Source organism: Poecilia latipinna, unplaced genomic scaffold, assembly GCF_001443285.1.
Source record: "Poecilia latipinna isolate Pla-1442-1.1 unplaced genomic scaffold, P_latipinna-1.0 Scaffold1234, whole genome shotgun sequence".
Taxonomy (NCBI): Eukaryota; Metazoa; Chordata; class Actinopteri; order Cyprinodontiformes; family Poeciliidae; genus Poecilia; species Poecilia latipinna.
Genome location: NW_015113850.1, coordinates 123,413 through 136,831, shown reverse-complemented (window position 1 = coordinate 136,831; position 13,419 = coordinate 123,413). Strand labels below are relative to the sequence as shown.

Sequence of the window (13,419 nt, the reverse complement as noted above, 5' to 3'; positions counted from 1 at the left end):
TTCCCCCTTCAAAATTATTTGCCCCTTTATTTTTTTCTGTGAAAACAAAAAAAAAAAAAAAAAAAAAAAAAAAAAAAAAACTTTTACTGTGGTTTGTAGTTGAACTGTCACTAGATGTGAAAACTATTATGAATACTTTCATGCACGATAAAAGCATAAAAGTCTCGATTCTTGATTGATTTACTTTCATAAATCAGATGATGATGAGAGTTTTCAGCTTCTTCTCCACCCTCGTCCCCTCCCCTGCCAGCGGAGGTGCAGCTAATCCCTCCATGGGAGATAAACAGTTCAGAGGTATGATGCCGTGTGACCGGGCCACAAACTCTGCATGTAATCTAAACCCTCACATTTCCAGATAAATCTCTGTTTATTTGTGTGAAAATGGGAGAGCTCTGCACAGTTCATTAGTCAACAGCAAATGCTAATCTGGGGTCAGCCGTGGATCAATTTAGCAAATAGCAAAACAGCTAGAGGCACACATGACAGGGCGGGGGGGGAAAAAAAGCAGGGGGAATAAAAACCCACCATTACTGTTGCTGACAGTGAAGACATTTCCCTCCAGAGCTGCTCTTTAATTCCAGCTAAACAGCTAAAGCCTGTATCTCTGCTACATCCAATTAGAGGCTCCCTGACTTCAAACAGCAGGTTTCTCTGGACATTCAGAAGCACGGTGCTTTTTTATGACGGGCAAAACAAAGAACAGCATTATCCATACTTTAAAATTACATTGTCACAATCTACACGTAACGGCGCGAGATCACGACTTACCTTCGGCCCGATTATGATCAGTACATTGTGAAGGTTCTCTGAATGCCACTCTGAAACACGCAAAGCAAAGGGAGCAATGTAAACATGGGCAGTTTGGAGAGCGAGGGGGCGAAGAGTTATGATTATGAATTACTGCATGTATTTTAATAGACTTCTTACAACTGTACTGTCTCACAGCACCACATTGCTTTAGCTTTCAGGCATGAGTGCACTAGATTTTAATTCGAGTGCACATAAAATCCTCACGCAGCTCATCTAAACGTTAATGTACAATTTGACGCCCTCTAGTGAAGTCTTATTACCATAGCTGCATGCTGTGGAAAAAAAAAAAATGAATGATGGATTAAAACATTAGAGGTTCTGGGTATCTGTAACAGTTTCCACTGAATTCAAGTTAAAGCGGAAAAGCAGCCACTTCAGGAAAAAAAACAAAAAAAAACATATAAAAGCCTGTCTGTATATAAATACTAACAATAATAGCAATAATAATAACTATAATTCACTTTAACACAAAGGTCCAATTATTTCAAGTCAGCTGTAAAGCTTTAACATCATTTTCGCCACAGGATACCTTTTGAGTGAATGCTGCAGCTGTCAAGGCTCACACTTGGCATTTTGATGAATTTCATAGCCTTGCATTAGTATTCAAACCCCTTGAACCTCTCAGGTTTTGTCATGTAGTCACTGCATTTTATGTCATCAACAAACAACAAAGTAGGGCTACATGCCGAAGTTGGGGGAAAAAAATGTGTGAAAAAAAATTATAATTTTCACATGCAGGATATTGTTTAAATGCACTTCACAAATCTGGCCTTTTTGGAAAAGTGGCAATGAAAAGTGTGCAGCTTTTCTCAGACATCAGTCTGAGAAAGAAAACGTTACGGCATAACGGTGGTGATATGGGGATGCTTTTTTTTTTTTTTGCTGATTAGAGTTGATGAAAAAGTGGATAGAGCTAACCACAGGATAATATTGTAAGAACATTTGTTAAAGGCTGCAAAAAATACTTAGGTTTTAGAAGGAGCTTCATGTTCTAGCAGGACAACAATCCTAACCAAACAGTCAGAGCTTGAATGAGATTGTTTACATCAATGCATATTGATGTTTTAGACTGTGTTAGAACCTAAAAAAACAACACTTTGCTTTACACATTTGCAGTGCATACATTACTAAAAGTGCAAAAGCAACAACCTGAAAAAACGTCTGCCAAATAGAGAGGGTCCTTGACTCTTCTGAGACCACAGACCAACAGGAAGACACGCAGTTCATCTAAGCACTCCGTCCTCACACCTGGAGAAAAGCCAGACACACAAACAGGAAGAGACGGCGACATAATATGAAAAACACTGCATAATGAACATCCCGAGTACATCAGCAGATAATGAAAGCAATGCATCAGCCAAGGTCACGAGGACGAGAAGACAGCAGTGACTAATGCGGCTGCACAATGCAACAGGGAACGGCGTCTGTGGAAATCATTGAAAGGTTGCAGCCTAATCAGTGTAAACTGCGGCATCACGGCCACACTGTCTGACTGCTGCGATGAGGATTTGCTCACTGAAACAGCTGAGAAATAATGAGGTATCCCCCCCAGCCCCCCTCACGTTAGGCTAACAACATGGAACGTTTTGGGAACTTTGCGCAGGCTGAAACCGAATTGCCGTGGAGTTGGCCCTCTCCCCGCATCATCCAGCTCTCGTGTTCAATCTTGAGATTAGTCAGAAACTGGCAGGCGGACAACTGTGGCCAACGCCAACCACTACTGTAATGGACCTGACCCTTTAACTGCACCAAAATATTATCCTAATCCGAATAACGACGCCTATGTTATGAAGCACACAGGCCTCGCAGTGCCGTACATCTCACAAAAAAAAAACAGATCAAGAAATGTGGAACCCAAAAGAAGTGCAAGTGGATGGTGTTTAATAAATATCCCTTATTTTATAATATCCCTTATAAAATATGGGATATTGGTCCCTTATGTTATATATTAAACGATGAACCAAAATGGGAATTGCTGTGCTGGCCATTGTCCTAGCAATTTGTGTAGGGAGAGAAAAAAAAATCCCAAACTGGAAAACTTTTAAAACAAAGCCACACACATAAAACCTCATGAGCCGAGAGCTAGCACAGCGATACTCAAGTGAAATCCCCTGCTGCCAGATAAGTCCAGATCAGGAGGCTGAAGCAGTTCTTTTAATGCTGTTAAGAGCAACTTAAAATGACAGCGTCAGGTCTGGGGCCTGACCCCGATCCTAGGATCCGATTGTCCAAAAAGCTCTAATATTTGCGGGATGCATTAGATTTTCTCACGTTGGGAGAGCGGGTTTAAGGTACCGACACCCAGGTCAGTACCTTAAACCCAAGAGCAGTGAGATGATATCAGACAGAGGGGGAAGAACTGATCTGCTGAAAGGAGCAACATTTCTAACAACATATCCGAACATGGCGACTTTGGACAAGAAACCCCACATTGTGCAAAACGATTTATCACCGCTTGATTTTGATTTTGACACCGACATATTGAACAATCCAGTTATGTCTCTGTAAATCAGGCCTTGCAAAAACATCAACACCTTTTTACTCATGACGAATCTCAGTTTGTCATGAGAAAAGAGAACAGAAAGCAGCATACAAGGATGCTGCTTTCTGTAAGGGTTATGCTGTGTAAAGCCTCTAAGCAGCCTTGGCAAAAGAAAGTACGCATGAGGGCAGATGAACAGCTTTTTTTTTTTTTTCAACTATAAACCTTATATCACAACTAATTTTTTTCTGGTGCTACTGCATCATAAAGAGTAATTAACAATATATAAAAATATACTGCATTTACTATGAATTGTGATATAGCGGGCACTCCTAGAACTAAAACAGCTGAATCTTTGAACGTACATTAATCAACAACAGTCAGAAAATGTAAAAAGATAGTCTCAAGTTTAAGGAACTTAACTTTTCCATTATAAATAAAACATCACGGCTCCTCTTTGCACATGTTGTTTCACTCCTTATTACACCAAGAACATGGCTGCTAATTTATTCATTAAAAGGGCCTGTGTAATTATTAACATGTTATTCATGAGGAAAGTGCAACTTCTTCAGCAGCTCATGGTATCGCTGCTCACCTGTGTGGAGTACCTGACCTACCCTTTTAATTCCACCTCACAAGGCAAACAGACCGGTTAAAGCAAACACGCACCGTCTCGTACACACACAGTCGCTTAAATGGGCTTAAAGCTCCTGGGTTTTCAATGTAGAAGTTTATGTCTCTGGAAAGAGAAAAACGAATTCGTGGAATAACACATGGGCACGTGCAGTTTAGCGCGGTTTTATTCAGGTAGAAGCATTGCTGTCTCTTTCATCTTTACAAGCTGAGGCCTCTCTAAAGTGTTCCACTGCAGAGACGAGGCCCACATAAAAACACATGTTCCCATTCCAATTCTCCATTTACCTTCTCAGGGCTCTTCAAAACGCAATGCACTCTACATTTGGCAATTTGGAAATGATCAATTTATGTCACGCCAGATGGAACAATCCAAGTAAAATAAAAAAGAGAGAAAATGTGCAGCACTGTGGATGGAGAAAATGCACACATGGGATGGTGCCCCCTGCTGTGCCGCGAGTGCGCGAAACGACACAGGAAGGATGAAAGTCGACAGCATGGAAAGCACGTGGGTTTGTTCCTGAAGTGGCTTCTCTACCTGAAAAGAACTAAAAATGTGAGAAAAGTTTTCGACACTGATTACTGGAGAGGGCAAAGCAAGTCAACCACTGCAAGGAAAAAAAATAAAATCAAGATGTGACACTAATAGTCACTCAAATTTCAGAAGAAATAGAGGGGTTTTGTTCACTTTCACTTTCAAGTACGATTCTTTAGAAAGCCATATTTACGAGAATAAAGCATAGGTTCTAGTATGTAGTATTATGTTTCTCAGCATAAAGCTTTCTGCTGTGGGGGTTGCATTCTGTAAAATAAAAGCAAGGAGACTTTGTGTTGTCAGGACACCGCAGCGTGATGCATTAGTTCTCACTGATTTAAAAAAAAAAAAAAAAAAAAAAATCCTATCAACAAGAATAAACACCAACAAAACAGCAGCATCATATGGCCTTTTGCTGGTCAAAAACAAGAACAATGCTCAGACCGCTGCAACAAAAATATATAAAAATATCTGACTCAGATTCCAAAGTTTCAGCACAATGATATAAACACACAATAACAGTGTCGTCTTTTGTCAAGAACAACAAATGGAGAAGTGAGTAGGGGGAAATTTGTATTACTTGCAGCTGCTGGGAAACCTGGTGATAAATAACCTGCGGTTAGAAAGCTATTAATCAGCTGTTCCTCTCTGTACTCACTGGGACTCTGAGGGAACACTAATGTACTTGGGATAGGAATCGTCTTGCACTGTCCAATTTAAATTCCCAGATGCTTGTAGAGGGAATGTATGCAGGTACAGTGATATTCGAAGCAGCAGCTAGACGTTCGTCTTAGTGCTTAGTGGCGACTCTGAGGCATTCGCACTGTTACACAGAGAATTAACACCAAAATTTAATGACAATTATCGACAACTTTGGTAATGAAGAATAACTAGCATCCAGTCAGGAGGCTAACGTGTGGACAAAAATGTCTCAAACTTGATCTCATTGGTCAAAATCTACTATAGTAATACTAGCACGAATAATGTATAGCAGCAATAACAAACCACGTTTGTGCCAAATGTCTAGTCTGTATATATTGAAAGCTTTTATTTAATAAAAAACATTTAGTTATTATTTAGGATCTTGATTATTTGGATTGCTTGTGTGAGTACCTGTTGTTTTAAACTTTTGTCACTATTGCTCCAGCTTTAGATTAAAGGCTACTTTAAAAAAAAAACAAACACCAAATGTCATTGTGGTTTTTTCTGGACTAATGACGATTGTGTCGCATCTCTTTTACCTGAATGTTATATTGTCATGTCTTTTCCATTTAAAGTCCTTAAACAATCAAAACAATATTTAGTTTATCTTTTTTGTAGGATGTGAAAAAAAATTGACACCAGGGAAAAAAAGAAAAACAAAAATGCAATCCCAGCGGAATAAATGCATTTAAAATTAAATTAGGATATTTCAAACATTTTAATGTATTATGTATTATTTTAGGATTGTAGCTACAATCCTAAAATAAAAAAAAAACATGTTATAAAATAATTACACAACCAAAAGGAGTTTTCTATTTATTTAGTGAGATGTAATACGATTTACATTAAGCGATGGGAATAACGCTAAACTAAACGTACCTGAGCTCCTCAAGAATTCAGTCCAGCAAAATTGTTCAGCCACTTCTGTCTGGATGCCTTTAAATGAAACAATTGCAATGCTGTTAGGTTAAGAAAAGGCATATTCAACCCATCGATCCCGGCAAATCATTTGTGATCCAAATATTAAATTATGTGGAAATATTCCACCGTTTCACAGAGTGATTACTAATGTAGCTGCACGACAACTTACCTTGAGGCTGCACATAGATTTTACTGTCGGGTGACGCCTTGAGAAAGAGAAGAAAAGATAAAAGTTGTTTTAAAGAAAAAGGTGAAAAACAAACCAACAAACACAAGCAGATTAATCAGCAGTGATTGGCGACGTTTATTTAAACAAACGTTGTTGCTGTCGGTGCCGCTCTGGTTTTTGGGCGCTTATGGTTCTCCGTGCTCGGAGCACATTCAAAGAAAACGCAAACTTTAAAAGGGGAGTCAGGAATCCAGTTGATAAGATAATAGTTATATTGCAAAATAAATCAAGGAGATGAAAATTAAATTGCCTGGATGTTATCACACCAGATCCATCAACTACGCGTGTTTTGTGTCAGAATAAAAAAGCAGAGCGATGCCTCTCGTGCCTGCCTCGTCTTCCTGCTGTCACCGCTTAAATGGTGGAGATAAAGGATGCCACTGGCTTCAATCTGCTGCCGGTGGCTGCAATCTCATCGGAAAATAAAACACTGTAATGTTTTTTTAATACCAGACTATTGTGAGACAGGGCCCAATATTGTGTTTGTATAATGAAAGCCCTTCTGTTACATTTACTGATGTTGTCAGACTCCGGATGTCTTTTTGCTTTATAACGCAGACATAAAAGCTTTTTGTTTTACTAATAAAGCAAAAGCGATTTTGAAAGGAATAGGAAGTAAACGAGGAAACAATCAAGATTGTGTGTATGTAAAATCAATTAATAGGGTAATCAGTTAATAGGGATAAACTGCATTTTATGCACTATGAGACACAACATTTATAACAGCTTGAAGGGGAAACAAACCTTAATGACCAGTACGTAAAAACAGACTGGATGTAATCAGCTGATTAAGAAATCATAAATAAATAAAAAACATCACTGTTGCCCACAGGGGGAAGACCCCAAACCCTATTGCCAGGTTTATCAAATTCTTTTTAATAATCATTTTTCCATATTCAACTAGCTTTTAAGTTTTTGTCTCTCAATGAAAAGAAAAACTCAAATTAAAGGATTCGAAAGAGCTGCTTCTAAGGCTGCAAGGTGGTGCACTTGGTAGCACTATTTAACTTGGTAAATGGGTTTTAATTTGGGATTCTGTCATCTTGCTAGGCCAAACAACATTCACATAAGATTAACTAACCACTCTGAATTATCCTTACGTGTGAGTGTGTGTGAATAGTCATATGTACTGCAAGTCTACATGTATCCATGTAATAGACCGCAAAAGTTTGCAGATTGTCCCACCCTTTCTTCCCATAATCCCTCTGCAACCTCTGCATACATAAGTCAGCAATAGAAAATGCATATTGTGACAGAAGAGTAATTCATAAAAAGTGAGTGAAATCCTCAGTGAAACAGTCATAAACATATAACTCTAAACCATGAGCTTGAAATGCTAACAAAAGGGCTAATATGTGTGGTCAAAGAATAGAAAGAACTTTTAAGTTGTGACACATTTTAAACACAAAATGGAAAAGCTACCAATCAGCCTTAATCTGACTAAATGATTAGTTAGCTTCCTATCACAATACTTTTTATTCACTCTTAAAAAACACAAAAGATTTTCTAAGCATGGTTTCAAAAAGCAATCCCAATGCTTCACCCCTATGCGATTCCTGAAATGGTATCGATTTTCAGAATAAGTGTTTTTGTTTTTTAATGCAGTCAACTGTAAAATGACACCAAACAAGAAACTTTATTCATTCTTTGTTGTGCGACCTGCCTCTCACAAAGACACACACTGTGTTTTTTCAGCTACTGAGGAAGAATGCCAATAACGCTCAGAGACTCCCAAATGGCTGCTATACATTTGACTGTCGGCTGATACATTATCTCAATATGATTGTTTAATCTACTGTGAAATATTGGACTGCATATATACCATGAGGAAGATAAAGTCATCAAATTATGTCTTGTGTTTGTCAAAGTTGGTAGTGATTTTGTGCTAGAATATCTAGTTGCTTATCATGGAATGAATGTAGAGCAAAGCATATTTACAACCATAATTTCATTGATTTTCATTTTTTTTTTTCTTGAATTGTTTTCCATGCATGTAACATCAGACTGATTATGTAATTGACAGGCTTTGCTTTATCAGATCCATCCATGACATGGCTGGTCAGATGGTCTGGCTGATAGAATAAAAATAAAACAAAACTTGAAGTGAACAGTTCTGAACGACTGCATTTGGTAACGGAATCAAATAGCTTCACTCTGTGCATCCTCACTTGTAACTTAGCCTAAATTTTGAAGCAAACTTAGAATGGAGCAAGTAACAGGATAAATGTGTTATTGATAGAGAAATGGGAGAAAAGGGGGTTTGATCATACCAAAACAAATTCTGCCTCTTCTTTTAGTTTTTCAGTGAAAGCAACGGCAAACCTGATTAGAAACAAGAGGGGGTGGGAGGGAGATGCAAAAATGACTCAATCAGAACAAGGATTTTGATTAATATGAGTGAATTTTAGTCATTTTACAAGCAATGATAATTTTGACATATGCGGAAAAAGCGGGATTAGTGAAAGTAAAATTGAAAAATTGACAGAAAATCTGATTTTTGCAATCTGCCATTTTGGAGATTGGCAGGGCTTCCTCATGCTGATCTCCATCCACTGTAGAGATGAAGTAAGCATGGAAGGTTTGTTCTGCACTGTGTGTGCATTTTTCATTCAATGGTTATTGTTATCAAATAATCATGGAAAGACATTTTTTTATGACAAGTTGCAGATTACAACAGACAGAAAAGTTGTCTTGCAATCCAAAAAGTGTGGGTCTGATTTCAGCTTCCTCTTGCCACATGTTGATGTGCCGCTGGGTGAGGCTCAAAACTCTACGCATCTGTGTAATAGTGATGAATGTGCACACATGCATGAGTGTGACTGGGTGAAAGTGGCAGTAGTGTAAGTGCTGTATGACTTAAAGAGTGCTATAGAAATTGTGCCCATTTATGGTTTTAATGAGATATATAAATTACTAATTTGTTTTGATTTGTCAGGTTATCAGTATCAAGATAGTTTGACGGATTACGAGGGCCATTGCAGATGAAGAACTATTGGCCAATGTTAAAAAAAAAAATCTGAAATTTGTCAATGAATTTTAGATATTTATAAAAAAACAACAACAAAAAAACAAAAAAAACAACTTAGATAAATTTTGAAGCAGCCATGTTGCAGCTTCTTCCTCCCTGTCTCAGACATGTATTCTGGATTCCTTTCAAGGTGTTTATGGAGTGTCTGCACCTGAAAGATGACGTTATGATACAGAAAAAGAGCTTACAGTTTGGGAGAAAAAACAGATGTGCTTCTCCTAAACTTACCACCCTAATCATAGAGGATTTCTGTCACTTTTTGTTGCTTAATGCCTTACGCAGTAATCTCAGAAAACTTCTGAGTTTTTTCTAAAACAATTTTTGACTTCACAATGTCAGCAAGTATCCTTGCTCTAATATCACAGACATATGTCTTTAATCATGCAACATTTAAATCTTAATTTATTGAAAATGTACGACTTTTTGACATCCGAGAAAGTTCATGTTTCTTCTGACAAAATCTGAAATAAATCTTGAAATTTCTGAGTTTATTTGGGGAAAAATTTTCACCTTTGTACCCAATTATTTTACTACTTTTTATTTCAACAATGGCCCTAATAATCCATTGAAAGACACAGCAAGGCTTAAAAACTTTATATTTTCTGCCATTCCCTTTATTGTACCTGACAGACCTCATAAGACAACAGATAAAGTATTAGAGTGACAAGTATTTTTTCTGCTTAGAGTAATGCTGCTGCTGCTGCTGCTGCTGCACACAGCTGGAATGCTGGCAAAAACAAGAGTCGTATAATTTTCTTAATTGACAAGAAAGCCAAAATCTTTCATAGCCTGTCATTACCTAATGACTAAAGGAAACACCTATCAAGGTAGCACTCTTTTTAAAAGTACAACTTCCAAGTTGGCTGTGGCAGGTCTGCTTTTCTACTGGTTACATACATAAGAGTTTAGATGAGACTTTAAAATAGTCACTGTGTACACATGCAGACAGGTTTTGTTCAACATTCTTGTCTGCAAGTGGCTGAGATAGCACTGCCAGATAAAATATTTGCTAACTGCTGCACCCATCTCATCTGTAAACTCGATAGTGGAACTGCTGGGGTACTCAGCAGTAATTCTAAAAAATAAGACAGGAAAGCACACAGTGTGAGCTTAGCAAAGGAATTCACATCTGCTTTAAACTCCATCTTGAAACACTGGTCCCCGACTCCTGTTAAACAGTTTACCAATGTCAATTTGTATTACAGCGTATTTGGTGCTAACATCTCGGCAATCTTGTGACTTCTTTACCACTGAAGATCAATAAAGTCACCACTGACATGGCAACAGGTATCCAAGCTACAATACACCCTGATGTTGTTTGTTGGTGCAAACAAGAGCCGAAGAAAAACTTCCTTTGGCTTCAGGCAAATAAAACAATGAGAAAAATGAAGGAAATGTAGGGCAAAAATCACCGGGAGGATATTAATTTGCATGCGTGGCAGTGTATTATTAAGCGGCCCAACAGGCTCTGTGTGGTGACCGAATTTTAAGATCAAGGTCTGTGTGTGAGGAGGCATCAACAGTGGGAGGTGCATGGATGTTTGAAGCTGCAACAGTTAGATTTCCCCATTTGCTCCCAAAAGGGGTTTGTGCCCTTAAAACTTCCCAGATAAGCTCCCTACCACGCCCTTTTCATCAGCATGAAAAGAGAAAGAGAGAGAGAGAGAGACAGAGAGAGAGAGAGAGAGAGACAGAGAGAGAGAGAGACTGATGTCAGGTCATTTCACATGATATTGATAAGTACTCTCTGTTAAACTGGAGAAGGAAACAACTCGCAGCCTGCACAGTTGGAGTTAAATTAAAAATGTTCAGCCTCATTCTTTCATCCAATACTCTGGAGACAGGAAGAAGGGGATAAATCCAGACATTTTTCTTAAACTTTGCTGAGCTTCCGTTGAGCAGATTTAGCTTTATATGTTAGTATTTCTTAGAGGTGGAATGGCTCATAAAAAAAAAAAAAGATACTCTGCTCACTTGTCACAATTTGGGACATACAGATGATTTTTTTTTATGCATGACAGATTTCTAACTAAATATATTTACAAAGGTGCAAGCGCAAATCTCACCAGGCAAGCAAAGAAATGAAACCCTTCAGGTGCACCGATTACAGCTTTCTGGCAGATCACAGATTTTGGCCACTTCAATAACACATAAAAAAGTTGCAAGATTTGTCTCTAGTCGCTTTTTAAAAATACATTTGCTAAAAAGTCACTAAATATACTGACAAAGTTGCAACAAAGTGACTATTGTTAACGCTGCATGTGCAGACGTGACTCGGTGGGCTGTGACTTGGCAGCCATGCTGTCAGTCTGCTCTTCCTCATGGCAGAGCAAACGGGGGACAGTGGTTGATTTTCAGACTCTTGCAGAAGTAGATAAGATCGATTTCACATGCAAGTATCAGCCAATACCCAATCACTCAAAATTAAGGAAATTGGGTCAGGGCCGATAAGGCTGATTGATCGGTGCTCCCCGATCAACTGAAACTCAGGATGCACATAAATTATGTGTGAAACATCACTGTATTTTAACTCTAAGGACACTTTTGGTAGAAAGTGATAAATTAATAATTATTTATTGTCTATGTAAGAATTTAAGATAAACATCTTTAAACAGTTGCTAGCAAATTTGCAAAATCCCTTAATTCATTATCAGCCAGCTTTAACTTATCCTTTAGCTAAAACACCGAACTGCCGGTTTTTACATGACCTGAGAATAATCTATATTTAAATAAATGGATGATGTGGATTATATATTGCTATTGTTGAGTATTTCTGGAGTTTCGATATAATAGGAAAAGAAAATTGAACTGAACTGTGGAGTTTGTGAACCATTCCATCTCTAATAATGCATTTCTCACACAGAAAAATCACATAATTAAACGTTATTAGATACATTTCATTGGAGCGACATGAATAAAAATATTAGGCGTGGCCACATTTACTTCTTGTTTGAACTTCAAGATGCCGACAGCTGCATCAAGTCTCTACAACAACGGGTTCGAAAAAAAAAAAAAAAAAGAAGTTAAGTTACATTATTTGCACCAAAATGCCAACGAAGCTACGACTGACATCTTAAAAAAATTATTAACTTCATGTTCTGACTCAAGTCTTTGGAATCAGGCATTTTGAACTTGTGGTTAGCGGTAGGGTCACCTGGCTTTCAGCAGCACCTGCTCCATAACCACACGCTTCTGCTCATCTTTCACATCTTCATTTATGTCCGTTCCGCCAAAAATGACTCCGAAGGGTAAACGAAGGTCTAGTGCAAACAGAAAATGAGAAACTTTGTACAAAAAGGACATGACTGCATGTTTGTTTTTCTGACAAATATTAGCAACAGAAAGTAAGATCCGATCACAGCGACACAGACGATGCCTCAGTCAGTGTTTACCCAGGAGGAGTCTGCCAGCTTTGAAAAGATGAATTGCCAGTGCAGCCTCAAACGGAGGATTTTGGGACACTAGGTGTGCCACGTCGGAGGGAGAGTGAAAATCTGCCACATCTCTTAGCTCGCAGCTGTGTCCTGCTGACTCAATGTGAGACCTTAAACATAAAACACATGCGAGAACATTAAGTTGTGGTTTTGTACTTTAAAATAACGATGTACAAAGGTGTTTGTCTATGAGTTTAGCCTTTTTAAAGTACTATGTTACAGCTACAGTACCACTTGTCTCAGTCCAGAAGCACCATGCACAGTAATAGATGCCAACCAATCTGTGTTTTCCCAGAATTATCATAGAAGCACATGATGTGAGAAGGAAGTGTCAACATTTGTCCTAATTAAAATGAATCAAACTCTATAAAAACCTGACAAAAAGACTAGAACTTCTTAAATGTGTCTCTTTTGATTTAAAGTCTTTTTTTTTATTTGGCATGTTGTGAAATTCTGTTTTTATTCCGGTGCAGGATAACAGCATGTTTGAATGCAATCATTATTTGACGATTTTTGCAGAAAACTTGCTGTATTTTATTCCAATTGAGTTCTAAAATGTATTTACAACATTTTGTCAGAAAATGAACATAAAATTGACCTATGAGAGAACAGATGTTTGCTCTCTAGAGAATAAAGTTTGATGGC

General features: G+C 38.0%; 1 protein-coding gene across 1 annotated transcript in view; it reads right to left on the bottom strand.

The window, feature by feature from the left end:
* glt1d1 (glycosyltransferase 1 domain containing 1) overlaps window positions 1-13,419 on the bottom strand; it is a 31,709-nt gene that overhangs the window by 13,238 nt on the left and 5,052 nt on the right. The window contains exons 2-8 of the mRNA XM_015054187.1: window positions 12,733-12,884; window positions 12,495-12,600; window positions 8,583-8,634; window positions 6,253-6,289; window positions 6,042-6,098; window positions 1,960-2,058; window positions 769-818 (exon numbers count right to left, since the gene is read on the bottom strand). Coding sequence (XP_014909673.1) covers window positions 769-818; window positions 1,960-2,058; window positions 6,042-6,098; window positions 6,253-6,289; window positions 8,583-8,634; window positions 12,495-12,600; window positions 12,733-12,884 — 553 coding nt within the window. The remainder of the gene's footprint in view (window positions 1-768; window positions 819-1,959; window positions 2,059-6,041; window positions 6,099-6,252; window positions 6,290-8,582; window positions 8,635-12,494; window positions 12,601-12,732; window positions 12,885-13,419) is intronic.